General features: G+C 42.6%; 1 protein-coding gene across 1 annotated transcript in view; it reads right to left on the bottom strand.

The window, feature by feature from the left end:
• Window positions 1-1,137: 1,137 nt before the first annotated feature.
• TBC1D32 (TBC1 domain family member 32) overlaps window positions 1,138-17,884 on the bottom strand; it is a 151,283-nt gene continuing 134,536 nt past the window's right edge. The window contains exons 28-34 of the mRNA XM_077295932.1: window positions 11,035-11,118; window positions 10,751-10,814; window positions 8,391-8,506; window positions 4,150-4,304; window positions 3,451-3,591; window positions 3,122-3,310; window positions 1,138-2,001 (exon numbers count right to left, since the gene is read on the bottom strand). Coding sequence (XP_077152047.1) covers window positions 1,891-2,001; window positions 3,122-3,310; window positions 3,451-3,591; window positions 4,150-4,304; window positions 8,391-8,506; window positions 10,751-10,814; window positions 11,035-11,118 — 860 coding nt within the window. The 3' untranslated portion in view covers window positions 1,138-1,890. The remainder of the gene's footprint in view (window positions 2,002-3,121; window positions 3,311-3,450; window positions 3,592-4,149; window positions 4,305-8,390; window positions 8,507-10,750; window positions 10,815-11,034; window positions 11,119-17,884) is intronic.

Below are 17,884 nucleotides of genomic sequence, written 5' to 3'. Positions count from 1 at the left end.
TAGAATCCCCTCTTTGGCATGAGTGCAAGAAATGAACTACCTTATGAGAATATAACATTTTTCTACTTTAGAGTCTAGATAATCCAGACTTAGATGCAAAATACCAGACTTTTGAAAATAAATTACTTTATTTTTACAAATTATTGATCAGAAAATTGTTGCCAGCAATATTACACAGTGTAGAACATCTTAAAATTCTGGGTAAACACATTAAGCTGTGGACAAACCATTAAATGTGGCATCTTCTACAAGCACAGCATTTTATAAGGGAAGCCACTAATCACTCAGGTTCCCAGAACTAGCATGTAATTGAGAATATGCAGTGATAAGTAGAGTTGAGCGAATTTGTTCGGCTTCCTCCTTATTTGACAAGCTATAGCGCTTACCGAGTAAGCTGCAGAGGGAACCCGGATACATGGAGGGCTCCCGATAATCAGCTGATCGGCTCCGCAGCTGCATGTGTGGCGGCTGTGTCAGTGTCACCGCACATGCATGGGGAGCCTGTGTGTTGTGACAGTGACACAGCCGCCACACATGCAGCTGCGGAGCCGATCAGCCGGCGCCCTCCATCCGGCCGAGTTCCCTCTGCAGCTTATTCGGTAAGCGCTATAGCTTGTCGAATAAGGAGGGACCCAACAAATTCGCTCATCTCTAATCATGAGAGCACAGATGTTATGGACTAATGGCCAGTCTTCTAATGAAAGAATAACATAGGTCTAAGTACAGCAAAAAATGGCTGATAACATAGAACAATCCATTTCATTCAGCCGCACAATAGATAAGTGTCCTTCTATTATGACATAATATGAAATAAGCACGAGTAACAAACAGAACTTACCATCTGTACAAGGATATACCTGTTTTAATGTGTATTAAATCTTTACCTTGTTAAAAATAAATCAAATAGAAAAACTGTAGTGTTCTTTTTCTAATGCCGGGTGAATATCTCAGTATGAGGTCGAAATGCGTAGCATCAATTTAAATTGCCTCTTCGGAGAGGAAGAGGACTTGAGCTGTATAGCGCCACCTGTTGGAAGCAGCGATCCTACAAGTCACTATTGACCCTTTAACGAGTCTTGCAATATGACTTCGGATAAAAGTCATAATGCGAGACTTGTTAAAGTGTTGATTGTGACTTGTAGGATCGCTGCTTCCCACAGGTGGCGCTATACAGCTCAGAAGAGGCAATGTGCATATTAAATTTCCCAGAGAAGCATTGCATGGCGAATAAGCCTCCTTACCTTGGCATGCCAGAGCCGGTATGTCACTCTCCACAAGGAGAAACCTCACCCCTTAGACCGTAGCATCAATGTAGTACTTTACAGAGTGTGTTATGTTATAGAATAAGCATGCGTTGGTATATCTGCATGTTAAAGGGGTGTTCTCATGTTTGGATATGGTTTAAATTGCAAAAATTCTTGTAAAAACAAGAATCTTTGCAATTTGCTTCTGAGTAAATATCCTCTGTTTCCAAGAACCGTGGGATCTTTTATTCTACAGTTTACCACTCATCGCCTAGGTTACCTGCCACCTCGGCAGTAGCCCGTTTTGTGCGTTTACAAGGTGTTTGCGTTACAGCTGCACTGAAGCTGATGGATCCCACCAACTGCAGAGCACCTGCGCTTCTCCAAAGCTGCCTCTGCTCCACGCACTTACTAGGGCACGAAATGACGATCTCTAGGATCAAGCAATCAGCTGGAAGGCAAAGGTGGGCTTCTGACGTCCAAACTTGAGACCACCCTTAAACATTATCAACAACAGTTCCCAAAACGTAGAAGTGTTTTTATTGCTATGCGCTGAACTACAAAAACTGTGCCACGGTCCAAGAAGACACAAGAGCCTCTTCAAAGTCTGGAAGGACAGTCGTTCTTTCATCCTGGAGTTGTTCAGTCATGTGCAGCATTTTTTCATTTCTTTTAAGACCATTGGCCTATAAACCTGCTCAAGACTTTCCATAAATTCCAAGTAGTCGCTAACTCGAAATCCATGTATTGCTTCTTCCTGTATGGAAATGAGACATAATACAAAGTATTACCATGGCTTCTAAGAAATCATTGATATTCTGTATTCATCCTACCTAGTGGAGTACTCTGGGGCTAATCCTGAAGGTGGCTGTACACATTAGATATTAGTAGGCTGAATAACGAACGATCATTGTGCCAGGCTGGCCGCCATGTACACCAGTTCACACTGGCAATGAGTCACTCGCACTGGTAATACACAAGCCTCATCTGTGTGTGTTCTTTACTAGTCCGCCATGAATGGGCAGGTTTGGGAGTGGCTGCTTCCATCAGTATTTTGCCCCTGGGCAATGCTTTAATATCTACCCATGTTACAAATATAAATTATGAGCATGGCACTGTGATCCCCCACTTTTTGGCTACAGTCTGATAGTTTGTTAATGGTTAATGCTTAAAGGGGTTGTCTTCTTTCACAGATCTTTGTTAGAAGCTGCAGTAGTTACTTTCCCCATGCCCAGCACCAGCTCTCCGCCGCTGTCACAGTCTATGTGGTTTATTTTCAGTGCTGATGTCATCTCGACAGCGCTGCAGCCAATCATTGGGTTAATCAGTTCTGGCCATGTAGGCCTCTAAGCTCACTGATTGGTTACAGTGCTGTCAACGTGACGTCAGTCAGACACTGGGACAGCAGCAGAGAGCTTGCGCTGGACACTTGAAGGGTAAGCAATACGGTTTTGCTTTTTTCAAACTACTGCAGCTTACAGTAGAAAGTTTTCGGAAAGGAGACAACCCCTTTAAGTTAATGTATTACCTACATTTTTTCATAAAAAAACAACCCAGATACTGATTATTTTCTGATTATGTATTTTTCTAAATATAGTTCTTGTGCTTTATAGGGGTAGAGACGATTAATGGCATTCAGAGATATGCTTTACAGCAGACCATATGAGAAAAGAGAGAGATTCTCCCATGGAAGTCAATGAGTGTTTTCTAGGCAGGCTCTGTGATTTCTCCAGAGGTTTTCCCCTGAGAAAACTACATAGAACGGATGAGAAACTGAAGTGAAAACTGGAATTTTCCAGTTACGATCTGTCATTATGAAGTCCTACAGATGTAATGAATAATCTCTGCATGTGCCATTTCATGGAAATTACACTTACTTTAAGGAAGACTTGTAAATCTTGGGTCTGGGTGTGCTGTAGGATTTCTTGCTGAAGGTGTCTGAATATTGCGATGCACATGTAGACCTGGTAATCGGCTCCAAGGACAATACACGCTCCCAGGTAATGACAAATCTCACCCCAGTCCAGGTAGTTCCAGAAACATTGGCTTAGCCAGTGCTGACAGATCTAAACCGCAGACATGCAAAGCTGTGTGAGGGGTAACGAGGTGTCCGCTACTTTATCATTGATGACCTATCCTAAAGATCGGTCAGGGTCTGATACCCGGCACTGCCACAGATCAGCCGGGCTCAGCTACACATTCTCACCTGGGAGGGAGTGAAGCCCGACATCCGAAATGCTGAAAACACTAGTGGGACCTCGGTCTTCATCAGCATCTCCACATAATAAGCAGTGCAAAAATATATGGGATGGATTCCTGCTGCTCTTATATCCACAGGAAAGTGTTTCTAATACAGACAGGATAGGAATATCATCATGCGAGTTCACTAAGACTTACAAGTAATTAAGTTACATGAGTAAAAAACTAGGACTTAAGTCTATGTAGAGCCAGAAGCCCGGATTCCAGTGATGTATCACTTACTGGGATGCTTGCTGTAGTTTTGGTAAAATCACAGTTTTATCAACAGGAGATAATCACTAGATGACTAGTAAACCTACAGCCAGGTAGTCATCCATATTCGTGAGCTTTGTATAACTCCATCCAACCACTGATTGGCAGCTTTCGAATTATGCACAGTGTACACAGAAAGCTGTCAATCAAAAGATGAGGGCGGGGTTATGCAGGGCTCAGTATTCTGCAGCAGATAAAACATTGATTTTATCAAAACTGCAGCAAGCAGCCCAGTAAGTGATACATCACTGGAATCGGTTTCTCAGTCCCTACATCATTCTCTTTCGGATGGGATAGCAAAATCCTAGTAGCAGTTCCCTTTAAGCTGGCCAATGCGGATGAAGATAAGTGAAGAAAAGGCGGACTGGTGGGCAATGTACTGAGGAATACTTACAGAAATATGAAGACGTGGAAGCCACAAATATGCGGAGGTGAGGAGACTGGAGAATTTCTGTAGAAAGGTGAAGGTTTTATCACAATCTCCTGACATAATCAAGAACATAGAAGATGCAAACCAATCATGGCCAGGATATCCTCCTTGTAAATATTCTACAGCGAGAACGGTTAAGGAACCTGTAGACCGGGCATGATGCATAACGTCTTCTGTGCAAAAGAAAAGCTATGGTACCAGGGCATCCACAAGTATTACCCGATATATATGTATGTATATAGAATTGGCAGCAACATATCAAAATAAGAATCTATTTCTAGTATACATTTTTTATTGTATTATCAGTGCCACATGACACAGACCTTTGGTGTCGCTGCGCCTAAGCTCACACAAGAATCTTAGGACACAAAGGGCAATCATCATTCCTTGTATATAAGCAATGGGAGAAATAAAAACATCCAGCGCTGAGTGTCTGCCGCTGCTCCCAATGTCTGTTATTGACAGCGCTGCAGCCAATCACGGATCAGCTGTAGCACTGTTGATGTGATCTCAGCGCTGCAGACAATCACTGAGCTCAGCAATTCTCTCTGAGATGGTGACATTACCTGCTCAGAGCGCTGAGCTCACGGATCGGCTGTAGCTCTGTTGATGTGATCTCAGCGCTGCAGACAATCACTGAGCTCAGCAATTCTCTCTGAGATGGTGACATTACCTGCTCAGAGCGCTGAGCTCACGGATCGGCTGTAGCACTGTTGATGTAATCTTAGCGCTGCAGACAATCACTGAGCTCAGCAATTCTCTCTGAGATGGTGACATTACCTGCTCAGAGCCGCTGAGCTCACGGATCGGCTGTAGCTCTGTTGATGTGATCTCAGCGCTGCAGACAATCACTGAGCTCAGCAATTCTCTCTGAGATGGTGACATTACCTGCTCAGAGCCGCTGAGCTCACGGATCGGCTGTAGCTCTGTTGATGTGATCTCAGCGCTGCAGACAATCACTGAGCTCAGCAATTCTCTCTGAGATGGTGACATTACCTGCTCAGAGCGCTGAGCTCACGGATCGGCTGTAGCTCTGTTGATGTGATCTCAGCGCTGCAGACAATCACTGAGCTCAGCAATTCTCTCTGAGATGGTGACATTACCTGCTCAGAGCTGCTGAGCTCACGGATTGGCTGTAGCACTGTTGATGTGATCTCAGCGCTGCAGACAATCACTGAGCTCAGCAATTCTCTCTGAGATGGTGACATTACCTGCTCAGAGCCACTGAGCTCACGGATTGGCTGTAGCACTGTTGATGTGATCTCAGCGCTGCAGACAATCACTGAGCTCAGCAATTCTCTCTGAGATGGTGACATTACCTGCTCAGAGCGCTGAGCTCACAGATCGGCTGTAGCTCTGTTGATGTGATCTCAGCGCTGCAGACAATCACTGAGCTTAGCAATTCTCTCTGAGATGGTGACATTACCTGCTCAGAGCCGCTGAGCTCACGGATTGGCTGTAGCACTGTTGATGTGATCTCAGCGCTGCAGACAATCACTGAGCTCAGCAATTCTCTCTGAGATGGTGACATTACCTGCTCAGAGCGCTGAGCTCACGGATCGGCTGTAGCACTGTTGATGTGATGTCAGCGCTGCAGACAATCACTGACAATGGGAGCAGCGGCGGAGACTCGGCACAGCACTAGAGTAGGGTTAGCAAAGACCAGTAAGAAAACCCCACTTAAGGAAGAAGGACAGTGCTAGGAAACAGCCACGTTATCTGTGACCATGTACCTTATGCTAAGATGAAGCATACCTACCAATATGTGGATGCCTTTTTATTTAATAAAACAGTGGTAGCATCACATTGGTGACTTTTCTAAATTTATTCCAATATGAAAACCTCACACAAGGGGCCCAACTTTCTTGTAAAGTGAAGCCCACAATTCCAAGCTGTGGGATCATGGCATACAGAGTGAGACCCCACTCTCACAGCGGAGTGTAACAGCGAGATCTTGCGGTGTCCAGTACCAAACAGTAACCCTTCTAATGATGTTACCGAGCATAATAAGGTGCACATCACAACTGGATTCATGAAAAGCGTGAGAACTTGTTCTTTCACTGCGGAAGCCGCTACATAGAGTTCAGGGATATGGCTCTGTATGCTAGGATCCCAAAACCAAGACGTTATGACCTGACTTTACTAGGATGTCGAGCCCTTTAACAAGCCTTGTCACATGACTTAGTATAAGAGCCAAACCAGGATCTCAATGTCCCTGTGCTGAGATAATCTTATAAATGTGCCCCTGCCGTGTACTGTGTAATGGTCGGGTCTGACCGTTCAGGGACATGGTCTGATCATACCACAGCTCCTGGGCCGGAGGAAGACACAAAAGAGTATACAGACATTACAGCAGGGATCACAGCTGATTCTTTTTGCAAGGCAAAACATTTTCCTGCCTGTTTTTAAGCCATGTTTTACCTCAAAAAAAGAATCAGCTGTGATCCCCTGCTGTAATGTCTGTATACTCTTTTGCTTCCTCCCCTGCCCAGGAGATGTGGTATTATCAGACCATGTTCCTGTAGGGTGAGACACGGCCATTACACAGTACACGGCAGGGGCAGATTTATAAGATTATCTCCGCACAGGGATGTTTTAATTTAATTATTATTATTCCAAGATCTATTGATTAAAATTAACTTTGTGGGGAAAATCCCTTTAAGGACACTTTTGTAAGGTTTTGATACTGTATTATATTTAGAAAAGCCTAGTCTGAGGTTGCTCAATATTTTGTCACTAAAAAGGGGCAGCCCCAAATCAGTGATAGTTACTCTTTAAGGGCAATCAGTCAACAGGTTTTTGTTATGGAATCTGACAGCTGCATGATGTAGAGGTAGAGAGCCTGAGTCCAGCAATGTATCACTTACTGGTTTTGGTACAATCCCTGTTTTCTCTGCCATAGATGTAGCAGTGCTCAGAACGCTGAGCTGTGTATACCGCACCCACACCGCTAATTGGCAGCTTCCTGTGTACACTGTGCACAGTCAGCAAGCTGCCAGTCAGTGGAGGGGCTGGGTTACACAGAGTATCTGGACTGGCAAATGACACCTAGTCCTGTAGTGATAATCTCCTCCTGATAAAACACTGACTGTACTGAAACTAAAGAAAGGTGGTCAGTAAGTGACACCTCCCTGGCTCTCTGCCTCTACATTATGTTGTTCTTGATTAAATATCAAAAACCTGCTGACATATTCCCTTTAGGCCTAGTGGAAGATTAGGATATGCACCAGGCCCTAGAAGCTTATACACAGAATAGTCCAGATTCCTCTTTGGCTTTGTGTCTGTTTTTGTCTATTTTTGTGTTTTGCACCTGTGTTTTGTTTGGCTGCACCCAACCCATTTGCGCCTTTTTTTGAAGTCTATTTTATATATGCTTGTCTGTCTTTTGTTTTTTTTCCTGTTTCCGGCTTTGTGGGCAGAGTTTAATGATTCCAGATGTTTTCACCTGATACACCAAATTTTGCTACTTTTTAAAAAGTTGCAATTGATGAAACTGTATTTTTTAGTGTGCCAGTATTTTAGCCCATTTTTCGCTATTTTGTACAATGTGTGGCTTTTGGAGCCAAAAATCGCACACACAATTCTAGATAAGAAAGACAATTTTTGACTTTGCGCCAAATTCATCATCAATCGTGGACGCCATGTTGAAGAATCTGGAGCCAAACACAGCAAATAATACCGTATCATAAAACAAAAGGATTTTTAAAAAACGCAAAGACGTTTCGGTGCCAACATGTTTAAGGTATACCAAAGTATTCAAGTGTAATTCTAAAAGGGAGTGTGCAGCTCTTCTCTTTTCTGCCCCGGGCACTAAGAAACACTGAATGTCTGTACACCTGCCGGTTGTCTCAGCAATTGTCTCGCCAGGGGTGAAGAGACACTTAATGCCCATGTTCTAGAGAACCCTTTCTTCACCATGGTCTTCACTATTTCTTCTTTCTAGTAAGATCCTTCTCAGGCCTAATTTTTGGGCCAAATCTGCTTTGGGTTAAAGGCATAAATGTTCTTCAACATGGTGGTTGCTAAGGATGCACGGTCTGACAACTTTATGGAAAGATTATGGTTATTAGGCATATCACCAATTTTTTTTTATCTACACTTTACAGACAGCAGGAGGAGAAGAACATCCCCCATCTCAGGAGAAAGAAGTGCTTAGATTTTATAGGGTAAACATTTAGGTGAGATGTTTCAGATTTTAAGGATACGTAATGGAGAGGTGATCGTTGTTTGCTGCTGTTGAAGGAAACTTTCACACTGTTGAAGAAGCCGAGTAAGATCATGCTCTTTGTTACCAGTCAGAACACCCAGATGTCTACCATACCTGGGCAACCAGAAAGATGAAGAGAAAAAGAGAGTTACAAAAGTACAAGGCACTCCTGAGTCTCAGGAACGGTCATAGAAAGCTATCCAAGACACCTGAAAATCACCACCAATGGGATGGTCATGGGAAATGGTGTGAATAAAGAGTGGTGTCTCAGCTGACTCCATCATGAATCTTGGGGAAAACCTCATTGTATAAACATGGCCTATGGCTGCAAGATGAATTGGAAATATCATGGCTTGATTTCGGCCAAGTTGCTTTTTGCTGTCAGACGGTACTGATAAAGAACGCAGGTTGTGTGACCGAAACGCGTTGCCACGTCTATCCCGATTATGGAATTTTTTTAACATTCAAATTCATTTTTGCATATTGAAAGAACCTCGTCCTTTTTTCTATGCTCAGACATACTATCTAAAGATCCAATTACAATACCCTAGTGGTGGCACTGAGCAACCGACCACCAGCTATTTGTTTGTTGATTGGCGGTCACTTAACCCCTTCAACCCCAGGGAATTTTTTGTTTTTTCTTCTCCTTCTTCCAAGGGCCATGACTTTTTCATTTTTCTATCAATATGGCCATGGGAGGACTTGTTTTTTTGTGGTACGAGTTGTACCTTTGAATGACACTATTGATTTTAGCACATAGTGCCGGAAAACAGGAAAAAAATTCCTAGTGCGGTGAAATTGTAAACAAAGTGCAATTCCATAATTGTTTTTTGGGGTTTTTATTTACCATGTTAACTATATGGTAAAACTGACCTGACGATATGATTCTCCAGGTCGGTATGAGTACACAGATACCAAACATGTGTAGGTTCTTATTTACTTAAGTGGTAAAAAAAAATTCTGAAATTTGTATGACATTTGTTGCATTTGCTGCTAGTTTCCGAGACCCTTAGTTTTTCTACTGAGGCTGGAGGATGGCTTATTTTTTGTGGCTTGATCTGAAATTTTTATTGATACTATTTTGGAGTAGATATGATGTTTTCATAACCTCTTAAATGCATTTTATTGCAATATTGCAGAGAACAAAACAATATAATTCTGGAGATTTTTTTTCTAGTTATGCCATTTACCGATCGGATTAATTTACTTTATATTTTGGTAGATTGGACATTTCTGAACGCAGCGTTAGCAAATATGTGTTTTTTTATGGGTTTTTTTTTAATGGGGCAAAAGGGGGTGACTTGAACTTGTGTTTTTTTTAATTTATTTTTTTATATATTTTTTAAAACTTTTTTTTTTTTTTTTACTTTTTATTGTGTTCAATAGTACCCATGGGAGACATGAAGCCGCAATCTTCCGATTGCCTCTGCTACGGCCCTGCTATGTATAGCAAAAATCACAATCACTGGAGGATTATGATAAGTATGGGGGTCTTCTGCAGACCGCCAATTATCATGACAACCCATCGGCACCTCGCGACCATGTGACAGGGGCACCGATGGGTGGGACTTGAGATGCGCTTCTGGCTGGCGCATGGTAAATGTTGCTGTCAGTGATTAACAGCAGCATTTAGCTGGCTAACTTAACAGCTGCAGGTGGATCTCGGATCCACCCGTGGCTGTTAGAGGCACATGACAGCTGATTAAATTAGTCTTTAAGTGCAGGGAAAGATGCGGGCTCAGCTCCGTTGCCCGCATCAAAAGCAGAAACACGGCCGATGACGTAAATATAGGGGTTAAATGTCTGTTTATATCGGGAGATTGCACCGAATGATCTGAAATAAGATGGTTAAAGAGCGCACAGGCTGCAATTGTTCTCAAAGGAGCAGGCCCAGTTTACACAGAACGGTGCGCTACGGAGAAAGAGGTTTTCTTGGTGCAATCCAAAAGATCATTTCATCTAATGAATGAGTGTTTTGATTGTTTGTTGGATGATCGGCAGCCTTTTTACAAAGCAACGTTACTGTGAAAGGAGCGTTCCTAGACTTGTTCACAATAATCTTGTAGTTTAAATGGACCTTAACAAATACTATAATATTAATAATGGGTTGTCATATAGCACATCGGTAGGCTACGGAGTGGGTGATGTACTGGCTCAAAGAAACGTCCCAGTGCTCAAATAGTCTCTTCTGCTACTTTAAGGTAAAGATACGTGGTGGACTCCACACTCAGACCCCCACGGAGATGTCACTTTTTTATGTCAAAAGTGGTACAAAACAACTGAGAATTACACAGGCAGCAGATTCTATAAACAATGCATTCACTGGAAATAAGACATCTTCGGTTATTTAGATCTTACCTGATAACAATTTTTATGCCGAGTTGCTGGAATGGAGTAAGGCTTTCAGTTGGTGAATGTGAATCTAGACAAAATAGCACCAAAATGATATTACAAATCCGATTTTACAAATCTAGTTCACACATTACAGTTTATAACCAAGACATTTTGGCCATGATGTGAACAATCCTGTTCTGCAGCGTTCAACAAACCAAATGCCTCCAAAACTGTACTATTCAGACTTCTGCTGTCAAGTAAAGCCTGAAGATTTCATGTCAGGAAACTTACTGGTAAACTCAACTTACCTTTATACTCAGAATGTTGAAAAGCACAGTTGGAAGGAATGTCATAAACGTAGGAGAGAAATTTCTCTAATAATTCTCCATACACTACGAAGCAAAATAAATACAAGTGTACGGTTATTTAATAGTAAGACATACGACGTAACCTATAAATGCCAGGTCTCTCCTTAGTAGCTTTCTCTTATGCAACATAATAGTCCACATTTTTTACCACCAAAATGTTGTTTTAGTCTCATATTTTACATTTCCATAGTGGGAAATGGGTAAAAATGGCAGGAAAATTTGTCCCACAATTTTTGTTGAATTTAGAAATACCCCATATGTGGCTGTATAGTACTGCTTAGTCATAAGGCGAGTCTCTGGAGGGAAGGAGCGTTATTGGCAACTAGAGTTCCTTCCCTCCCCAGTCTCGCTATATGGCTAAGCAGTACGGTTTTACACGAGGTGTCCTGGAGTGCAACATTTTCTATAATAGTTTGCGGACTCCACATACAGAGTCTCTAAGGCCTAATTCACAAGGTCATTATTTTTTGATCAGTATTTCATCAGTATTTCTATGCCAAAACCAGGACAGTCTCCAAAACACAGAACAAGCGTCAGTCTTCCAATTAAAGTTTTCTCGGTAAGTTCCACTCCTGGTTTTGGCCTAGAAATATTGATGAAAAATACTGACAAAATACTAATATGTGAAAGAGGCCTAATTGCTAGAAGAGCAGAATTCCCCCTCAATTGACCCCATTTTGGAAATGATACCCCTTTGGGATTACATCTACAGATGTAGTGAGGATTTTGACTCCATGGGTGTTTGCCAGAAACAAGCAGCAGTGGATGTTGCTGAGGGAAAATTGCAAACTGCCGTTGTAGTGACCAGTACATTATGCCCAGCCCATGAACCCGTAAATTAGGCTGGCTGTCATCGCTACAGAAATGGCAAACATGGAGCACTAACTGTGGTTTAGGCACACTGTGGGGCTCAAAAGGGAGGAGGCATTTGGATTTGGGAGCAGAGAATTTGCTTGATTTCTATTGGGGGTGAGGAGCCATTTCACTTTTCCAGAACCTTTGTGCTACCAGTAACGTGGAAGCCCCCTATATTTCCATTAACAGATGACGGACCTGAGTGAGGGCTTGCTTTTTTTGTGGATTGAGTTGAAGATTTTGTGAGGAACATTTTACATAATGTTTGGGGTCACATTTATCCTGTGCCCTACACAGAGCACTCACTTTGGGGTTTCCATCTAAATCTCTGAGTGACATGATTCAGATGAAACCCCCGAGGGAGCCACTCACAAGGTAGCAGAGTTACTCTGGACTCCGTTTGGCCTCTGTTCAGCATTGTCTATTTTTTTCATAGGTTCACAAAACTGTGTGCAAGGGCACTTCTATGCACGCCTGAAAAGACGGACACTGCTTGATCAGGAGGTCAGACAGTGTCCACAGTGCCTCCATCTGCCTCATTATAGGGTGTTTACTAAATAGGTTAGCCAAAAAAAAACTACATTAAAAGAATTACTATCCTTGTTAGGCTTAACTTCGCATTACGCATAATTCTGATGGGCCATATCTTCTCCAGAAGATTATATGATACAACTAAAGATTTATTTTAAAGGAAAATGGTCAGCCGAGTTGTGGCCTAAGTCGAGCACCGACAAAAGATCCAATAACACTGTAGTGAAAGAGTTATTTACTTTAGTGGCTTCATTACCAACTTGGGGAGTAGAATTAAAAAATAGTTAAATTCTTTTACAACCAGATAATAAAATTTATGATTTTTGCGGCGGTCACTCTATCATCAAGATGAATGTGGGAGCAAAGCTGCTCAGATTAGTAGTTTGTTTCCTGAAAGTTTGTTTCCTGAAAGTTAATATCTGGCTAAGGCTATGTGCAAATGTTGCAGATTTGACTGTGGAATTTTCCGTGCACATTCTGCATTTGGTATGTGCACACGTTGCAGATTTTTGGGCAGATTTCTTCCTTTTTTTACCCCTGCAGATTTCTATTATTAGCGGATTGGCCACTGCGGATTCGCAGCAGTTTTCCATGAGTTTACAGTACCATGTAAACCTATGGAAAACAAAATCCACAGTGCACATGCTGCGGAAAAAAATGCGCAGACACGTAGCGTTGTTTATTCCGCAGCATGTCAATTCTTTGTGCGGATTCCACAGCGGTTTACACCTGCTCCATAATAGGAATCCGCAGGTGTAAAACCGCAGGTGAAATCCGCACAAAAAAAGCAAAAAAAAACGCAGTAAATCTGCGGTAATTCTGCGGATTACCTGCGGATTTACCAAAATCAGTCCCGAAAAATCTGCAGAGTAATCCGCAGCGTGTGCACATACCCTTATGGAATAGGTGCAGAAATGCAGCAGACCTGCACAAAGAAATGACATGGTCCTTTTTTGAATCTGCTGCGTTTTCCATACAGATTTTTCTGCACCATCAGCACAGCACATTTTCCATTCTCTCTCTCTAAAAAAAACAAACAGATTAGTTACATTAGTTTTTCACTATTTGCAACGGATCCGTTTTTTCAAAAATACGCCCGATCCTGCCTGACGGAAACAAAATGATGTGTGAAAGTAGCCTAACAGATAGATATATGGATAGAAACATCTATGTATCTACAGATATATCTATCTATCTATAAATATATCTATAGATCCATATAGCCATAGTTATATCTATAGATATATCCACAGTTATATCTAAAAATATATCTATACATATATCCATAGATATCCATGTATAGATAGATTTATCTATGGATATATCCATAGATATATCCATAGATATATAATAGTGAGGCCTACGTTTCTTAATGAACGTTTAATTAAAAAAAAAAAAAAAAAAACGGAAAAAAATGGCGTGGGCTCCCGCGCAATTTTTTGCGCCAGAGGGGGAAAGCCGATGGCCGGGGGCCAATATTTGTAGCCTAGGAAGGGGGTAATACCCATAGCCCCTCCCAGGCTATGAATATCAGCCCACAGCTGTCTGTGTAGCCTTTACTGGCTATTAAAATAGGGGGACCCCCCCAAAAAAAATGACGTGGGGTCTCCCTATATTTTATAGCCAGAAAGGCTACACAGACAGCTGCGGGCTGATATTCATAGCCTAGAGAGGGGCCATGGATATTGGCCCCCCTGGCTACAAATACCAGCCCGCAGCCGTCCCAGAAATGGCGCATCTGTAAGATGCACCAATTCCGGCACTTAGCCCCTCTCTTCCCACTCCCGAGTAGCGGTGGGATATGGGGTAATAAGGGGTTAATGTCACCTTGTTATTGTAAGATGACATTAAGCCGGGTTAATAATGGAGAGGCGTCAATAAGACGCCTATCCATTATTAATCCTAGAGTAGTGAAAGAGTTAAAAAAAAAATAAAGACACAGCCAGAAAAAAGTATTTTATTATTCTTAATTTAACCATACTTACCATACTCGATCACCTGTAAAAAATTAAAAATAATAAACCGTATACTCCCTGTCTGACGCAGTCCAATTAATAACGAGTGTACCACGACGATCTCTCCTATAGAACAGTGACATCGGGTGATGTCACTGCTCTATAGACCTTCAGTGACACACTGACAGGAGACAATGGCTCTTGTAGTGCATCACTGAAGAGGTTACCTGAGTTCACGCTCTCACTTTATGGCAAAGCTGTGTGGGAACTTTCTCACACAGCAGTGCCACAAGTGAGACAAGGGACTATTTTTTACAATGGCGGAGGAATACAGTGCGGAAGGATACCTTCCGTCATTGTATTCCTGGAGCCCCAGGAGACCGGTCGCATCAGCTGATGCTGCTGCTCTCCATGGGAGATCGCCGTAGGACACTCGTTTTAATTGGATTTCTGCGGATCAGGGAATATAGTGTTTGTTTATTATTTTAATATTTTTTACAGGTGACACTGGCTTCGGGGATCAAGGTGATGGTGAGTATGTACTCTATATATATATATGTATGTATTGTATATAATGTATGAATGTACTGTATGTATTGTATGTTATATGTTCTGTTGTATGTACAGTTATATGTTGTATGTTCTGTTGTATGTACTGTTGTATGTACTGTTATATGTTGTATGTTATATGTTGTATGTTCTGTTATATGTTGTATGTTGTATGTACTGTTATATGTTGTATGTTATATGTTGTATGTTCTGTTGTATGTTGTATGTACTGTTATATGTTGTATGTTATTTGTTGTATGTACTGTTATATGTTGTATGTACTGTTATATGTTGTAATATGTTGTATGTACTGTTATATGTTGTATGTTCTGTTGTATGTTATATGTTGTATGTAATATGTACTGTTATATGTTGTATGTTCTGTTATATGTTGAATGTTCTGTTGTATGTTATATGTTGTATGTAATGTTATATGTTGTATGCTGTATGTTCTGTTATATGTTGTATGTTCTGTTATATGTTGTATGTTCTGTTATATGTACTGTTATATGTTGTGTGTACTGTTATATGTCAAAAACGCTGCGGATCCGCGGTAAAAACCGCGACGTGTGCACATGGCCTTATAGAAAAGAACGAATCCCATAGCAATTGCTTTATTCTTTCAGTTAACTTGTTATTATTATTATACATTTATATAGCGCCATTTATTCCATGGCGCTTTACATGTGAATAGGGGGCAAATTATAGACAAGTACATTAAACATGAGCAAAAAAAACAAGGCACACAGGTACATAAGGAGAGAGGGCCCTGCCCGCGAGGGCTCACAGTCTGCAGGGGATGGGTGAGGATACACTAGGAGAGGGTAGAGCTGGTTGTGCGGCAGTTCAGTAGGTTGAGAATCATTGCAGGCTGTAGGCTTGTCGGAAGAGGTGAGTCTTCAGGTTCTTTTTGAAGGTTTCTGTGGTAGGCGAGAGTCTCATGTGTTGGGGTAGAGAGTTCCAGAGTATGGGGGAAGCATGGGAGAAGTCTTGGATGCAGTTGTGGGAAGAAGAGATGAGAGGGGAGTAGAGAAGGAGATCTTGAGAGGATCGGAGGTTGCGTGAAGGTAGGTACCGGGAGACCATGTCGGAGATGTATGGAGGAGATAGATTGTGGATGGCTTTGTATGTCATTGTGAGGGTTTTGAACTGGAGTCTCTGGGCGATAGGAAGCCACTGAAGGGCTTGGTATAGGGGAGAGGCTGGGGAGTAGCGGGGAGACAGGTAGATTAGTCGGGCAGCAGAGTGTAGGATGGATTGTAGTGGTGCCAGAGTGCTAGAGGGGAGGCCAGAGAGTAGGAGGTTGCAGTAGTCAAGGCGGGAGATGATAAGGGCATGCACTAGTGTTTTTATGGTGTCGCGGTCAAAGAATGCGCGGATCCGGGAAATATTTGTGAGTTTGAGACGGCAGGAGGAGGCAAGGGCTTGGATATGTGGCTTGAAAGAGAGGGAAAAGTCTAGGATCACTCCGAGGCACCGGGCGTGTGGGACTGGGGAAAGTGAGTAGCCATTGACATTGATGGATAGGTCTGGTGGAGGGGTAGAGTGAGATGGGGGAAATTTGATGAATTCTGTTTTGTCGATGTTCAGTTTTAGAAAGCAAGCGGAGTAGAAGGCTGAAATAGCAGACAGTCTGGGATTTTGTTAAGGAGGTGAGGTCAGGTCCGGATAGGTAGATCTGCATGTCATCGGCGTAGAGATGGTACTGCATACCATGGGATTCTACGAGTTGTCCCAGACCGAAGGTGTAGATGGAGAAGAGTAGGGGTCCTAGAACAGAGCCTTGGGGAACACCGACAGACAAGGGGCGAAGTTAGGAGGTGGTGTGGGGAAGGGAGACACTGAATGTTCGGTCTTTCAGATATGACGAGATCCAGGATAGGGCCAAGTCTGTGATGCCAAGAGATGAGAGCATCTGAAGCAGAAGGGAGTGGTCCACAGTGTCAAAGGCAGAAGACAGGTCCAGGAGAAGGAGGACAGAGTAGTGACGCTTGCTCTTGGCAGTTAGTAGGTCATTGGTGACTTTAGTAAGGGCAGTTTCGGTTGAGTGATGGGGTCAGAAGCCAGATTGTAACAGGTCGAAGAGGGAGCAGGAGGAGAGGTGGGAGGACAGTTCAAGATGGACGTGTTGTTCCAGTAATTTGGAGGGGTAAGGGAGAAGAGATATCGGGCGATAGCTAGACACAGAGGATGGGTCGAGGGAGGGCTTTTTGAGGATGGGTGTGATCTTGGCATGCTTGAAGGATGAGGGGAAGACACCTGTTGTGAGTGAGAGGTTGAAGAGGAGTGTTAGGGTTGGGATGAAGACCGTGGCAAGGTTAGGGATGAGGTGGGACAGGAGCAGGTCGAGCGTGCAGGTGGTGAGGTGTGATCTTGGCAGTAGGGTGGAGAGCTGGTCTTCTGCCATGGTGGAGAAGCTGGTTAATTATTAATGAGTTGGTCTTGTGTTACCATGTATGCTGCAAATTTTTTCACATGCAGATTCAGTCATGAGAAAAAAAACGCTCATCTACACTGCTCCATTAAACAACATTGGTCCATGCGAGGTCCAATTTTTCACCTACAGCATTCAAACTGAAAATACACTTGTGTGAACCTAACCCTAAAGAGCTAGAGTTTTTATTACTGAATTAGACAGGACTTTTTAATTTTCCTTAATATAATGGAATAAGGGCTAGCATGTTTTCTCTCATTTAAATTGTAATCTAAAAAATGAAAATGGACAGACTTTGCAGGGCACAATTGGTTAAGTTCCTGCAGAGATTGGTTTCCCTAGCCAATCACTAAGCAGCTCCTCCCACCACTCCTTGCCTGAACATAGGTTCCTAGTAGCATGTCTCTAGTTCCTGTTTGTGCCTGGTTGTTCTGTCCCTCCTGCTATTGAGCTTTTTTACCGTCTA

Source organism: Ranitomeya variabilis, chromosome 3 (genome assembly GCF_051348905.1).
Source record: "Ranitomeya variabilis isolate aRanVar5 chromosome 3, aRanVar5.hap1, whole genome shotgun sequence".
In the NCBI taxonomy this organism is placed as follows: Eukaryota; Metazoa; Chordata; class Amphibia; order Anura; family Dendrobatidae; genus Ranitomeya; species Ranitomeya variabilis.
Note: the sequence above shows the minus strand (reverse complement) of the source record. Positions and strands in the feature narration are given on the sequence as shown.